At 44.6% G+C, this 15,996-nt stretch overlaps 1 protein-coding gene across 1 annotated transcript in view; it reads left to right on the top strand.

Moving 5' to 3' along the window:
- The window catches only part of TANC2 (tetratricopeptide repeat, ankyrin repeat and coiled-coil containing 2), a 703,794-nt gene that overhangs the window by 170,117 nt on the left and 517,681 nt on the right, over nucleotides 1-15,996 (top strand). Inside the window, exon 3 of the mRNA XM_074978796.1 lies at nucleotides 8,632-8,731. Within this exon, the coding sequence (XP_074834897.1) occupies nucleotides 8,665-8,731 (67 nt within the window). The 5' untranslated portion in view covers nucleotides 8,632-8,664. The remainder of the gene's footprint in view (nucleotides 1-8,631; nucleotides 8,732-15,996) is intronic.

Genomic DNA, 15,996 nt, shown 5'->3' with positions numbered 1-15,996 from the left:
TATATCCAATAAGGTTTGGTTAAACCGTTCTGGTTGAGGGTCCCCTTGTGGGTGGTAAGGAGTTGTCCTGGACTTCTTTATTCCTGCCACTCTTAGCACCTCCTTTAAGAGTTGACTTTCAAAGTCTCGCCCTTGGTCAGACTGTATCCGAGTTGGGAGTCCAAACACTGAGAAGTACTTTTCTCACAATACCCATGCCACAGTGGTGGCTCTCTGGTCCCGTGTGGGGTAGGCCTGAGCGTATCGGGTAAAGTGATCAGTTACCACTAAGATGTTTCTGATATTCTTCCTATCCAGTTCCAGAGACAAGAAGTCAATGCATACCAGTTCCAAGGGTTTGCTGGTCGTGATGCTCTGCAGATAGGCTGCTCTAGTGGGCAGAGTTTTGCGTTGAACACATCGAGCACACGTCTCACATTTCCTGCGTACATCCTCAGCCATCCCGGGCCAATAGAACCTATTACGGAGAAGCTGAAGTGTTCTTTCCGTACCCAAATGTCTGAAATCATCATGCAGAGCCCTCATGGCCAGAAACCTGTACTCGGTCGGTAGTACCAGTTGTGTTCGTCGATTTTGCAATGGATCTACGGTGACCCGGTGCAGCACACCTTGTATCAGTCTCAGTTTGTTCCACTCCCTTAGTAGTATTTTACTTCCCGGAGTGGAGGGAACAATGGTTCGAGCGTCTTGCCCCTCTCTTTTTGCGAGTAGGGTGTCACGGATGTCAGCATCTTGCAACTGTGCTTTTTGCCAGTCTGCTGCATTGAGCCTAGGCAATGGCGATTGATCCAACACAAATAGTTCACAGAGGCCGACGGCACACTCTCGGGTGGTAAACCTAGAGTTTCAGCAATGCAACTCTCAGGGGCCTGGGACTTGTGATAACTTCCATTGCAAATGGCTCTTACTCCATCTAGAGGAATCTCAGCAATCTCTGGTGGCTGTGGGCGTCGTGACAATGCATCGGCGTCAATGTTGCTTCTGCCCGATCGGTACTGTCAGCTGAACTCGTAGCTGGCCAAGGCAGCTACCCATCTCTGCCCAGTGGCGTCCAGCTCAGTACTTGTCAATACATATGTCAATGGATTGTTGTCTGTCCATACTTGGAACTTAGCACCATATAGGTAGTCACGAAACTTCTCAGTGATGGCCCACTTCAAGGCCAAGAACTCCAGCTTGTGGATCGGGTAACGGGTCTCACTGTCAGACAGTCCTCGGCTAGCGAAGGCCACAGGCCTATGTTTGCCGTCCATGTCTTGGTATAACATTGCCCCTAACCCTTCCAAACTGGCATCCGTATGCAAGATAAAGGGTTTGTTTGTGTCAGCAAACACAAGGACTGGAGTATGAGTTAGGCAGTTAATGATCTCTCGGAAAGCTTTCTCACACCTCTCATCCCATTGTGATCCAAAAGGCTCTAGAGGGCCATGGCACTTCTGCCCTCGCAGTCTTGAGGGCCCCCCCTTACCCTTGGTCTTAGCTTTGCTCTTGTTGAGCGGGTATCCACGAGTGAGATCATTCAAAGGCTTGATAATGGACGCATAATGTTCCACAAATCTACGGTAATATCCACTAAATCCAAGAAAGGTTTTAAGCTCTCGGTAATTGTTGGGACGTGGCCATGTGACCAGTGCCTCTATTTTGTCTGGATCAGTACTCACACCTTCCTGGGACACAATGTGACCCACATACTTCACCGATGTTCTACAAAACTGGCATTTGTCAATAGAAAGTTTCAACCCATAGGCCTCCAACTGGTCGAGGACCTTAAGAAGTCTTTCTTCATGCTCCTCCAATGTTCTTCTGAATACAATCAGGTCATCCAAGTAAACCAAGACTTGCAGTAGGTTCATGTCTCCTACAACTTTCTCCATAAGATGCTGGAATGTGGCTGGTGCCCCGGAAATCCCTTGCGGCATGCGTTCGAACTGGTAGAACCCTAATGGGCAGATGAAGGCTGTCTTCTCTTTATCTTCTGCCCCCAAAGGAATCTGATAGTATCCATTTCGAAGGTCTAAAACTGAGAACCACTGGCTTCCTAGCAGGCAGTCTAAGGCATCTTGGATCCGAGGCATAGTGTACTGGTCAGTCACCGTACGGCTGTTTAGGGTGCGGTAATCAATACACATCCGGATCTTTCCATTCTTTTTATGGACCACAACAATGGGTGAAGCATATGGGCTGTGGGACTCTGTAATGATGCCATTCTCTGCCAGCTCTTGAAGATGCTGTCGCACATCTTCCATCTCAGAAAGGGCGATCTTCCTAGATCTCTCCCGGAAAGGTCGAGAATCATGCAGCCTGATGTTATGTTCAACCCCTTTTGCACATCCCACATCCCACTCATGCAGTGAGAATACCTTTGTTCTCTTGCAAAGCTTTTCCCTTAACCGCGTCTTCCATTCGTCAGACAGCGGTGAATCTCCAAAGTCAAATTTTTCTGGATCTATCGTTGGGGCCGGAGTACCACACTGGGGCTTTACCACTGCATCGGGCTCAAAAAGGTCTGCTATCTTTTGCCCTCGCTTTACAACAATATCACGACTCGTCTCATTAGCGATTAGTATAGTCACCTCTTCCTGGGCTTCAGCGGGTAAGGCTATAACTCCACTGGGAACCAGCACTCCTTCAGGAAGGCCTCCATCAGCTGGTTGCTCTACTATAGCTAGAGTCCCTCCGCTGCTCTTTAGCCAGGTACTCCTAGTGAGCACCTCTTGCTTTGTCCTTGCAGGCACTACTATGGGAGTTGTGCCCGCATACCTCAGGGTACCCATTGGTAGTTCAGGCAACTCCTGTTTAGAATCCTCAAATTTTTTGTAGGCTTCAGTACAAAGTGCATGAATCATCAGGGTGCTCAGGTATTGGTCCCCGGCCCGTTGTCTGCAATATTCTGCCAGTACTTTAAAGAGACTGGATTTGGTCCCTATGAGCACCGAGACGTCATAGATCCCCTTGGGGTCAGGGCATATTAAGGCAACTGTGGCCACCTCCTCTCTTACGCCCGCCACATCTTCTGGGAACTCTAGGTGCACCATGATATACCCCACATAGGGGTATTCATTCAGGCTGAGTCCACACAGGCCGAGACCTGTCAATGGCTGGATAGGCAGGTGCCCAAGCCTTTGTTGATAGAATGCCTGGAATATGATCGTCACTTGAGACCCTGTATCAAGGACGGCTGTACATTCCACCCCTTCTATTTTCACATTGACTTCTGCTCTAGGTCCTATTAGTCCTCGTGGGAAAGCCGTGGGTCTGTCTCTTCTAGGGGAGCCCTCGCTTCCCGAGGGTGTGGGCGGCTCCTTTCCCAGACCCTGTAGCCGTTTCCCGACTTTTCCCAGGTGGCCCTCAGCTTTTGGTACACCAGTGTTGGATTTTCCTTATTTCGACATCTTGCTGTAGTGTGTCCTTCCTGACCACATTTGTAGCAGAAGAAGGATCCTATACTTGGCCGATCTGCAGAAGTAGCTGTCCTGAGCCCAGTCTTATGGACCGCTGCTGCTAGCTGTTCACCACTCCCTGGTGCCCGGGCTGAGCCTACAGCACCCCTCAGTTCGTCCACCTGCACCATCAGGTCTTGCACTCTTTGGGCAAGCTCCTCTCCACCATTCACCATCAATGTTTTGGGGAGTTGCGAGGGGGCCGTGCTGCCATGTTTGGATGGTTGAGTGTCCCCGCTCTCACTGGTGGCCTGGCTTTCTTCCTCTTCTCGGATCTCTTTAATCAATCGCGAATAGCTGGGTGGGGCCGCCAGTCATTCCCTTAACCGAAGGTGGAATAGGATTGGGTGCTGGTATTGCGCTCCCCTCACAATTTGGGACACTCGAGTTCGATCCATTTGCTCCGCTGTGATGTCTCCATGCAAGACAACTCTCTGCAGTAGTTTCTCCAACCTCTGAACATAGGTTGATAACTTTTCGCCTCTCTGTTGTCTGGTGCTCAAGAATTTGCAATAAACTTCCTCCGAATCTTCAGTCCTCCCAAAGGCATGATTGAGACTTCTAAGCAGTCATTTGCACTAGCCTCCGGATTACCCAGCTTCAACGTGCGAATGACATCCAGCGCGGGACCCCGGAGACTCTCTATCAGTCGCCTTCTCTTCTCAGCTTCAGGTACTGCCCACTCTCGGAGCATTTCAGTGGTATGTTCTAACCAGGGTTGAAACGCTTCTTCCCCGGGTACTGGGACCGCACCACCTGAAAATAAGCATAACTTACGGTATGAATTAGATTCATGATGAGGTTGCAGGACCTTCTCCAATGCTTGTCCCAAAGCTTTGACCCATACATCCATGGAAGGGCCAGGGGCCGATGGTTCAGCACTCAGTAGACTTGACACGTCAGCCATAGTCTTTCCTTCCTGTGCCAAAAAGGCTGTCATCTTCTCCTCAAATACAGCGTGTGAAGCGGGGCCTGTTGCAAAGGACTTGGCGATCACAACTTTCAAAGTGCCAGTGGGAATCTTTATCTCACTTGGGATCTGCAAAGTGTCCACAGCTACTGGCAATTCACATAGCACCACAAATGCTTTGTCGTCTACTTGGGGTCTACGCCCCCATATGCAACACCTCGTTAGAGAATCAGTGGCTTTTGTTAGAAGAGCCTCAATCGGGACATCTTCCATACCCTCAGGTATCCCTAAAACTAATAGACAATTTCTAGGGTCAATACCCAACTCCTCACACCACTCTTCTAGCATATGGCCAGCCATGGTATAAACTCTAACTTATCCCGCAACAACAACTGCTTCTTACAATGTTATATATATATATGTGTGCTTGCGAGGGGTACTACCCAGCAAAAGAGATCCCGGACGAGCCCCCGCTTATGTAACCCTTCTGTTAACGCCAGATACCTGCCAGAAGGGCCGGGTTCAACTCTTGTGGGGTTTTCCTATCAAGGATACAACCAACCGGCTCGAGCCCCCACCCAGTGGCCTGGGACAAGTTCACCCCCATGCTGGGTGCCTGTAAGGCGGTTCTCCCCGCCCCCCCACAAGCACAGAGTCTGAGATAGAAATGGCTTGTTTAATGACGGTAACCTACCCCAAGGTTACAGCGACAGATGCAGTATATCTCAGCACAGAAGAGACAAAACCCCTTTTACCCAGATACCATCCCCATATGCAGGGTGTACCCTCTGCGGTGCAGTCCCAAACTCAAAGCCCACAGATACATCACCAGGGCAATACTAGCTGTCCACTTGTCTGTAGCCTCCCCTTGCTGTCACCAGCCGTCTGCCAGTCCCTGTTGTCCACCAGTCCTAACCCCACTGCTTGGGACTGCCCTAAGGCAGAACCCAGTGATTTCAGCTCTGTGTGGCCTTAGCTGCAACTCTACAATTTCAGCTCTTGGTATCTTTAGTGTGGGGTTTTGCAAACACCCTAGTATCCAGCTCTATTTTTTACAGGTGGGGAGGGTTAGACAAGCCAGGCTTACAGCTATATGGCCAAGGCATAGGCAGGGCCAAAGCACTCAGCAAGCTGGCTCAACCAGTACCCCTCCCCTTCTTCCTCACAATGCTTTAAACCAGGGAGGCCTGTGTAATCAATGTCTTAAACAGCTAAGGCGACTGCCCTGTCCCCCACAACAACCCAGAGCATTGGTGAGATCTCACAACTCCGGCATTAAGTGTCAGCTTAAATTGTGATTTTACAACTACATGTTTACAATAGACCAAATTTCATGGCTTACTTGCTACCCATTAGGCTTTGCCTGAAAAGGTATCACACATGCACACCTTTTGCATTCTCATGCAGATGACCTCTGGGAGACTCATTCCTCCCAGCCGTCAGCAGCACTGCATTCCTTCTGCCACATTCCCTACATTTAAGACTGTTGTGTATGTGGCCAAATTGACAAGTTCAGGATTTTCCATTTGCTTGCCAAGTATGAAGCTTTGCATAATGCTTGATTGTCTGATAACTTGTTCTTAAAAGATGTATTGTTCATTTCAGGATTATAAGGGAAACCTAAATACATTTTTTTTCCTCACCTATTTCTGATCTCATATATATTTGAGAGAGTTTGTCTAAGAACTCTTAAATGGGAAGAAGTAGGACCACATTATTCAGTATATAGCTTCCTCTTAATCATAGTTTAAACCAAAGTAAGGGTTTGTTTGTGTCTATTCGTTTCTTGCTGTTCCCCTTCCTCACCTCAGGGACTGAGGGGAAAGTGCACAGTTTGCTGCATTCCTCACTCTGGCTGGCGAGGGCAAGGAGCAGGCTAGCTGTGCACTTTGCTCTTGCTCCCTCACAGGAACAGGAATGACAAACAGTTGGGGTATGAGGGTTTCGGGAAGGGGGCTGGGTTGTGTTTGGTGGGGAGCGGGAGTCAAGCAGGGGGCTGGGTGTTGGGGGGCTCACGGGAGAGGGTTGGGGCATGCAGGCGTTAGTGTTGAGGGTAAGGAGAGGCTCAGGGCAGGCGACTGGAGTGTGTGGGGCTGCAGGCCTCAGTTCTGAGAGGTGAGGGGATGCTTCGGGCAGGGGATGTGAAAGATGCAGGTTTTGAAAAATCCACTCATTTAAATAAAGAGTGTACGTTTTTTCTCTTATTTTCCATCCTGGGCCTCATATCGCTATTGATTTAAGGATCCAGGAAGCACTGTGTAAATTGGGTTATGATACTTATATAGAACTTCAGAAATAATGTAAAATGAATGTTAGTGACTGTCATTCACATAGCAGGTGCATATGCATACTGTACTCTGCTCAAAATCAAAATCAAAATATATTCCAAAATTCTTGTGATCATATGGGGAAGATACGTAAAAGGTAGGCCATGCTAAAGTTAAAGTCATTTGCACAAGTTTAATTTTTCCTTTGAGTGTGCATTTTAATGGAGCCTCTAATTTAATTATATTTCTGCCGTAACTGAGTGCAGCATATTACCATGACTTTTGACAACCTTAGATGCACATAAATACTATTTTAAATTCAGAGTATTGCTCTGAGTGTACTTAAAAAGTTCACTAAAGTCACTTTTGTACAATCTCTCATTTATTACCTACCCTACAAGAAGTATATCACAAGGTTGTAAACCTATTATATTGTGTGCTTACAGGTAGTTATGTAACTGAAGACTATACTAATGTGTATACCAAAACTTGACAGAGTTAAGTTGCAAGTACAACCTTAATTTTGGTATTTCGTGACCTAATTTGGGTTGGGGGGTGGGGGGTTATTAGCATTTCTTGGCCATGTCTACACTACACTACAGCAATCTGGAAGATCTCTTCTTTCGAAAGAGCACGTCCACACACAAAAAGTGGATCAATCTGCTCTTTTGATAGAGAGCATCCACTCAGTCCCTGCTTTTTCAAAAGAACGGGCCAGGGATCGAAAAATCTGATATCATGAGGACTGCTTTTTCAAATAAAGGGCCCAGGGAGCAGCTGCACATGCTTTGTTTTTCAAAAAAGGTTTTGAAAGGAAGCACTTTCCCTATCTGGCAGTGGAAGAGGGCTTCCAGAAGAAGAGCTGCATTCTTTCAATTTTGGATGGCAAAAGCACATTGTGTGTGTGGGTGCTCCATGTGTTCTTTCAAAAAGAGCCTTATTTTTTGAAAGAACTTGCTAGTGTAGATGTGGCCCCTGCTTCATGCTCCTTTCAGGAATGTGTTGGAAGGTGGGTTTTGTTTGTGTGTTTGTTTTTTTTCCTACAAGGCACACGTACACTTTTCATAGTTGTCCACCTTACTCCTATCTGCACCCCAGTTTTGTGGTGAGTAGTGGAATGTGGACAGGGGAAAGAGGTCACAGGCTGGACTGCATCTTGGTGCAGGGTTGGAGTTGGAAGCAGAGCTGCAGTTGTAAGCTGGGGCTTGGGCGGTGGCTGGGATGAAAGTGGAGATACAGTCAGGGGGAAAGATGGGCTGAAGCCAGAAGCAGAGCCATATCTCGAGTGAAGCTGTGGGCAGAGCAGGGCTGGGTGGCACTACCCCTTTGCTTTCTGTTTTGGCTTGCCTGGGCCCTGCCATGCCATCCCTCTGAATATTTTGAGCATGTCCCACAATGTGGGGACACCTGACGTTGCCTGAGAAAACAATACTAGTTATTAATATTAGCCACCTTAAGCTTTTCTGAGTATGGACTCTTCTGTTTGTCCTTTTTTATATTTAATAACTATGTCAGCTGATTGACCTAAGTGATGTTTAGTGGCCCTTGAAGCTATAGACCCTACCTTGTAGTCTGCAGGTCGGTGTCAAGAAGACTGACAGATCTGAACTGTGCCACAGTTCCTGCCGTAACTGGAGACTGATTTGGCCGACTCTCATACCTTTTCAAACGTATTAAAACCAAGCTAGTTAATAATCTGGCCTAACTGTTTAATGTGGGCACTGGCACTGAACAGTGCTGAAAAAAATCATTATCATACTGAAAATGGTCAGTCTAGATGAATAAAGGTATTTGAAATGATAGATGTTATGAGTGGCAATTTAAATTTGAATGTGTGTATTTATATTTTTTAGAGAATGCCTTAATGTTTTATGGTCTGTTTTTCTGATGTCAGTGTAATGATTTGAAGTTTTTATTATTAGCTCCTGTTACTGTTTTTCCAAATTGTTTCCATTTTGACAAATCAAAGCTTATACTCATATGCCAAACTGTACCTCTGTTTTGTTTTACACAGATTTTGAGGTCCACATAGCAGAATAGTGCAGCCATGTTTCGAAACAGTCTCAAGATGCTACTTACAGGTGGAAAATCAAACCGCAAAAACAGGTCCAGTGGTAAGTAAATGAAGAATCATCCTTATGCGTATTTTTTAATCCATATCTTCGGTTAAACTTCATATTGAATTTTAAGTCATATTAACCATTGATCTTAATAGTTATTTTTCCTGCCATATATGTACAGTATGTGTGTTTAATTGACATATGACCCTACATAGTCTTCTAGACTCATCTTTATGGGTTATTAGACCACAGATAGAGTTATTACATTGGAAACTGCAACAGTGAGAAAGACAAATCATTATATGGAAAAAGAATCCAGACTCTCCACTAACCTATCTTTAAAGTTGGAGATTCAGGTTTTAATCATGTAAATTAAGTACATTTAGAGTTAAATTTTCCCCAATAGATATGATTTTGTGACACTTTTTTACAATGAGATCTTTTGACTATGATTATACTCACAAGGTGTCAGCAGTAATATATGATAGTACCCATAGTTATGGGAAAAAGTGGAGCGTGATCATCTAATGAGACAGTTTTGCAGAAGTGCAGTTGAAACGGAAAGATGAGGTTCTATAAGAAATTGCCTTTTATTCTGATGCATGCATGATATGTGTATTGCACCAAGTTATTTTTGGGAGGGACTTTGGTTCAAGTGTTAAGCAGAGTTGACTTTGTTTAAATTTCAGAAGGCAGGTAGATACTTGAGTGGTGATCTGTTTGTTGAAACTTAAGGAGACGAGAAGATAGCAACAGAAGTCAAACTCAGGTCTCATTGTACAACATAGCAGAACCTTACTTCTTTATCTGAGTAGATATACAATAAATGGTAATATAAAGATCCCATTTCAGAAAAGCATACAACCTGGAATTCCATCGAGTTTCAGGTAGTAATCAATTTAAGTTCTAAACAGTCCCAAACCTGCTTTAGAAAATTAGAAAAGATCAGGCCTATTAAGATTGTTATAGTGGAACGATGTCACACCTTACTTGTGGCTGCAATGGAATATTAATTTGGACACTAGTGCTCTTTGTTTTTCAGAATTATTATAAAAAAGTGATGAAAAAATAGACACTGTATTTGATTTTTTTATGTTGAGTTGGTGCAGATTTGGTTCACAGATGTAGGGCATTGTATTTTCTACAGTGCTGTTGGTTGGAGACTCAGTAAAATTTTCCTTTCCATCTCCAGTCAATATTACAGAACACTACATCGTACAACTTTACCAAACTTACATTCACAAAAATCTTAATAGATACGTCATTCTACTGATCAGCAAACCTTTCACTCTCTTTGCGTTTAGGAAGTGATTAAGTTGTAGCATTGCTGAAGTTTCTGTTAAAGCTTTGTGTTAAAATGTGACTTTGATGTAGCTGGAGTGTGTGTTGCTTTTTGATATCCGTTTGGAGATGGAACTAAAAGTCTTAGAGTTTTGAAGTGTGGTGTTAGCAGTTTTGTAGGCAATAGGAATATGGCAAGGATTTAAGGATATCTTTCTTTAATTTTTATTTGCTTATGTTTAAAGTTTTGGGTTGATGCCTGCTGCCACATTAACTGTCACAGGGTGGGGGAATTCTGCGCCCCCATTCATGTGGCCTGTATTTTTCTAGGCCTCACTTGCAGAATAGAAAAAAACAAACAAAAAACCTAACGAAACAATTCAGGGAACATGTGGCTCTTCCCCAGCAGCCTGGGCAGCACCTCTGTTTCAGCATGCCTAGAGCAGCCTCAGAGATAAGATTGGGTGTGAATGCCTGCATGCAGGGGCACTAGTTCAGATATTGGTAGTGTATGCAGCTTGTTTGTGCTGAGAGCAAAGGCATGGCGAGTGGGTTGAGGGGGAGGCGGTGGCAAGTGAGGATACTTGCTTCACCAGTATGGAAGCAAGTTGGAGAGAAGGGGATGGGAAAGTGAACTGATCCTGTCTGCACCCCATCCCCCTGCACATATCGCTTCTTTCCGGGAGATACTAAAGCACTTGAAAACTCTAGCTATTTTGTCAGATAACTTAGGCAATTAACTAACAGGAACACTGTATCTAATTCCTATATAAAGGAAAAAACAGAGTTGAGTGGATCTGATATTTAATACTAACATATTCTGACATCTTGTGCCAAATCAATTAAGGGACACTGGTTAGGCTTAACATTTTAGTGTATATTTTTACTTTGTCACTAACTCTGTGGATGGCAGTCTCAGAGCGTTAGCCATGTTAGTATGTATCTTCCTAAATAACAAGCAGTTCCATGCCATTTAGAGACTAATAAATTTATTGGGTTTTGAGCTTTCGTGGGCAAAACCCACTTAATCAGACTCCAGGGTCCTATGTCAAATTTAGGAGGGAAGTAGGATAGTGTCTAGTCTAGGGGGTTACAGAAAGGACAGATACATCTGGGTTCTATATAAGAATTACAATGGCCAGACCGGGACAGACTAATGGTTGGTCCATCTAGCCCAGTATCCTGTCTTCCACCAGTGGCCAATGCTAGGTATTTCAGAAGGAATGAACAGAAGAGGCAATCATCAAGTAATTAATTTCCTGTTGCCCATTCCCAGCGTCTGGCAGAAGACAGAGATACTATCCCTGCCCATCCTGGCTAGTAGCCATTGATGGACCTGTCCTCCTTGAGCCCTTTGTAATTCTTTGCAGTCAGCTTTGGATTTAACTATTTTGAGTAATTTTGTATCATCTTCATATTTTGCCGCTGCACTGTTTAACTCCTTTTCAAGGTCATTTATGAATAAATTGAAGAGCACTGGCACCACTGCTGACTCTGGAGTACACCAAAGTTTATTTCTCCTGGTTATTTTATATCTTTTAATTAGGGTATCTTGCAGTTTTCATTATCATCTAATGATCCTTCAGTTAATTGAGTGAGGAGAGCCTTTGGTTATCTTAATCACTCTGCCTCCCTCTGTTTGTAAACAAACTTCCTACCCTAAAGCAAGCATGGAGCAGCACTAGCTCTGTTGCAGTTAAGAGCTATTTCTGGGGCTGGGGCCTGTGCTTTAAGTAGATCTAAAGTATGACAGTCAAGTGATCAAACTTCGGGGGACAGGGGTTGGGGTGGCTACAGCACCCAAGCACCCCTAAATGGTGCCCCTGCCTATGTGATCACTGTTAGAAGGGTCAGGGATGGCATATGTGTGTGCCAACAAGAGAGAAAGAGAGAGAATGCGTTCGTCTCTCTTGGGAGTGCAGCTCTTTGGCATGTAAGGGTGGGGGCTTTTTATTATTCAGGATCCAGGCACAGATGAAGCAGCCTGCCTGAGTTAATTGATCTCTTTCTTGAGGCACAAATGTAGCAGCATACCTATTCTTAGTTACCTGTTCATATTCTTACTGAATCGTCCCTCCCCCCCACACCCGAGCATAGAACCTTGTTATAAATGACAGTAAGGAAATCCTGAAATCCCTAGCTTAGATCTGTGTGCTTTCTCATTTTTTTCCTGTGCCAAATGGCATAAGGCAGTTTATTTTACTTATCCATTAAAAAAAAAAAAGGGACTAAGACAAATTCATTATTTACAAAGGAGTCGGTAAAATGCCAGGATAGTCAGAACCAAGCACTTCCTAAGTACACAGCCGCATCCAGGACAAAACTGTGTGTGTGAAAGTCTGAACAATTTAAAATTATATTCTGGTTTTTTTTTCTGTTTGATAATCCTGAATTTTTATTTACATTATATTATTAGTTACCAAGTATAACTTTACTTTCACGTGTTTAGGAAATGTTGAATAGTTATTTTGACTTTTATTTAAACTGCAATTCGTGTAAATTACCATGGCAATAACACTGGTGTGATTATATTGCACTGTTTTGGCAAATAAAATGTGTGGAATTTTGGGATTTTTTTTGTGCAAAATTTTTATTTTTTTGGCACATAATCCCTGCAGCAGTAATAATTACTTAGAAATAGTGTTAGTCTGAGAAGTATTAGTATCTTACACATGGTACTGCAGCATACTCATTTCTTTATTTATCTCTGTTATTTCATGATTGTAGTAAATGGAATTGATATTTGGAAGAAGTCAAGAATTAAATAGCATAAAATATAAATGTTTCCTGTTTGCATTGTGCAGTTACAACAAGAAGTCTTGTAGCACCTTATAGACTAACAGATATTTTGGAGCATAAGCTTTCGTGGGCAAAGACCCGCTTCGTCAGATGCATGATGGGGGTGTGGTTTGGAGGAGTATTTAAAAAGGGTGGGGTCCCAGTAAAAGGGAGTGCCAAAGCTGACAAGGTCTATTCAGTCAGGGTGGAAATGGCCCATTATCAGTAGTATACATCAAGAGAGGAGAAAAAACAAGTCACATCATTCAGGGAGGGATGTGGCTCATTGTTAGTCTAATGTGGAGGTATGAACTTCCAGCGCAGAGAAACTGCTTTTGTCAGGGCCTAATCACTCCCAGTCTCTGTTCAGTCCGTGGTTGATGGAGTCAAATTTGCAAATAAATTGCAGCTCTGAAATTTCTCTTTACAGTTTATTTTTGAATTTTTTTGTTGTGGGACTGCTACTTTTAAATCTGTTACTGAGTGTCCAGGGAGATGGAAGTGTTCTCCTACAGGTTTTTGTATGATACCGTTCCTGATGTCTGATTTGTGTCCATTTATTCTTTTATATAGAGACTGTCCAGTTTGCCAATGTAAATTGCAGTGGGGCATTTCTGGCACATGATGGCATATATTATATTAGTAGATGTGCAGATGAAAGAGCCCCTGATAGCATGGTTGATGTTAGGTCCTGTGGTGATATCGCTGGTGTAGATACATGAGCAGAGTTGTCAGTGAGGTTTGTTGCAGGGATTGATTCCAAGTTTAGAGTTACTGTGTTTGTGGTCTGTAGTTGCTGGTGAGAATTTGTTTAAGGTTGGCAAGCTGTAGGCAAGGAGAAGCCTGCCTCCCAAGGTCTATGAGAGTGAAGGATCGTTGTCCAGGATGGGTTGTAGAACACTGATGATGCACTGGAGGGGCTTTAGCTGGGGGCTGTATGTGATGGCCAGTGGTGTTCTCTTGTTTTCCTTGTTGGGCCTGTTTTGTAGCAGGTGGCTTCTGGGTACCCGTCTGGCTCTGTCAATCTGTCTTCACTTCCTTAGGTGGGTATTGTAGTTTCAGGAAAGCTTGGTAAAGGTCTTCTAGATGGTTGCCTCTGTCTGAGGGATTAGAGCAAATGCAGTTGTACCTTAATGCCTGGCTGTATACAATGGATTGTATAGTGTGCCCTGGATGGAAGCTGGAGGCATGTAGGTAAGTGTAGCGGTCCGTGGGTTTCCAGCATAAGGTGGTATTTATGTGATCATCACTTATTTGCACATTGGTGTCCAGGAAGTGGATCTCTCATGTGGACTGGTCCAGACTGAGGTTGATGGTGGGGTGGAAACTGTTGAAATCAGAGTGGAACTCTTCAAGAGCCTCTTTCCCATGGGTCCAGATGATGAAGATGTCATCAGTGTAGCTCAGGTAGAGGAGGGGAGCTAGGAGATGAGAACTGAGGAAGCGTTGTTCCGGGTTAGCCATAAAAATGTTGGCATACTGTGGGGCCATGCCGGTGCCCATAGAAGTGCCGCTGATTTGAAGGTATAAATTGTCCTCAAATTTGGAATAGTGCCCATAGCAATGCCGCTGATTTGAAGGTGTAAATTGTCATCAAATTTCACATAGTTGTGGATGAGGACAAAGTCACAAAGCTCTGCCACCATTTGTGCTTTGGTCTCATCAGGGATAATGTTCCTAACAGCTTGGAGTCCATCTTCATGTGGGATATTGGGGTAAAGGGCCTCTATATCCATGGTGGCCAGGATGGTATTTTCAGGAAGGTCACCAATGAATTGTAGTTTCCTGAGGAAGCTGATGGTATCTTGAAGAAAGCTGGGAGTGCTGGTAGCATAGTGTGTAAGTAGAGAGGCCACATATCCATACAATCCTATAGTGAGGGTGCCAATGCCTGAGATGATGGGGGGGTCCAGGATTCCCAGGTTTATGACTCTTGGGCAGAAGATAAAATAAACCTGGTTTGGGTTCAAGGGGTGTGTCTGTGTAGATTTGTTCCTGTGTTTTTATAGGGAGGGTCTTGAGCAGATGCTGTCTTTTCTTTGTGTATTCCTCATTGGGATCCTGGGATAGAGGCTTGTAGAATGTGATATTGGAGAGCTGCCTGGCAGCCTCCTTTTGATATTCTGTCCTATTCATGATGACGCCAACACCTCCTTTGTCGGCCTCTTGGATGACAATGTCAGAGTTGTTTCTGAGGCTGTTGTTGCCGTTGTGTTCTGCACGGCTGAGGTTATGGGGTAAGCAGTGCCGCTTTTCCACAATTTCTGCCTGTGCACATTGGCAAAGCATGTATAGGGCCAGTTTGTCATTTTGACCATCTGGGGGAGTCCATGAGGAATTCTTTTTCTTGTACTGCAGGTGGGAGGGTACCTGTGGATCAGTGCACCAGTGTTGTGTTGGAAGTATTCCTTGAGTCAGAGATGGCAAAAGTAGGCTTCTAGATCACCACAGAACTGTCTCAAGTTTGTGGGGGTGGTGGGGCAGAATGAGAGTCCTCGAGAAAGGGCAGATTGTTCTGCTGGGCTGAGTGTGTAGTTGGATGGATTGACAATATTGCTGGGTGACTTAAGGGTGCCCCTATTGTGGCCCCATATGGAAAGTAGGAGTTTAGATAGTTTACAGTCCTTTTTCTTCTGAAGAGAAATGTGCATTGTAAAGCACTCAAGATGTGGTGTGAGTGAGTCTATTCTGCTCTGCTGCATCCTTTCCGTCCACTGAGCCCCACTCCTCCATGAGTAGTGGGGGGTGGAGGCTGGTTCAGACTTTGACAGAAAAGATGGGTGTTATTAATGGGGGATTCGATTATTAGAAATGTAGACAGCTGGGTTTACAATGATCAGGAGAACCACATGGTAACTTGACTTTCTGGTGTGAAGGTTGTGTATCAATAGAGACATCTAAATAGTCTTATGTGTAGTGCTGGTTGTGGTTGTGGTTGTGGTTGTGGTACATGTAGGTACCAGTGACATAGGTAAGGATAGGAGAGAAGTCCTGGAGGCCAAATTTAGGCTGCTAGGGAAGAGGTTGAAATCCAGGACTTCAAGGGTGGCATTCTCTGAAATACTTCCAACACCACACTCAGGGCCAGGTCAGGCCCATGCACAGAAATTTCTGTAGGGGGTTGTTTTTTTTGTAAATGTGAAACTCCCCTGCCCGTCCCCCCAAGCAGGCACTCCCTCTCCCTCCCATAATCCCCTGCTACATCAGAAGCAGGAAGCCTACTAAACAACTAGATGATGGAGATGCTAAAGGAGCAGAGA

The sequence above is a fragment of the Carettochelys insculpta genome, chromosome 28, assembly GCF_033958435.1.
Source record: "Carettochelys insculpta isolate YL-2023 chromosome 28, ASM3395843v1, whole genome shotgun sequence".
In the NCBI taxonomy this organism is placed as follows: Eukaryota; Metazoa; Chordata; order Testudines; family Carettochelyidae; genus Carettochelys; species Carettochelys insculpta.
Note: the sequence above shows the minus strand (reverse complement) of the source record. Positions and strands in the feature narration are given on the sequence as shown.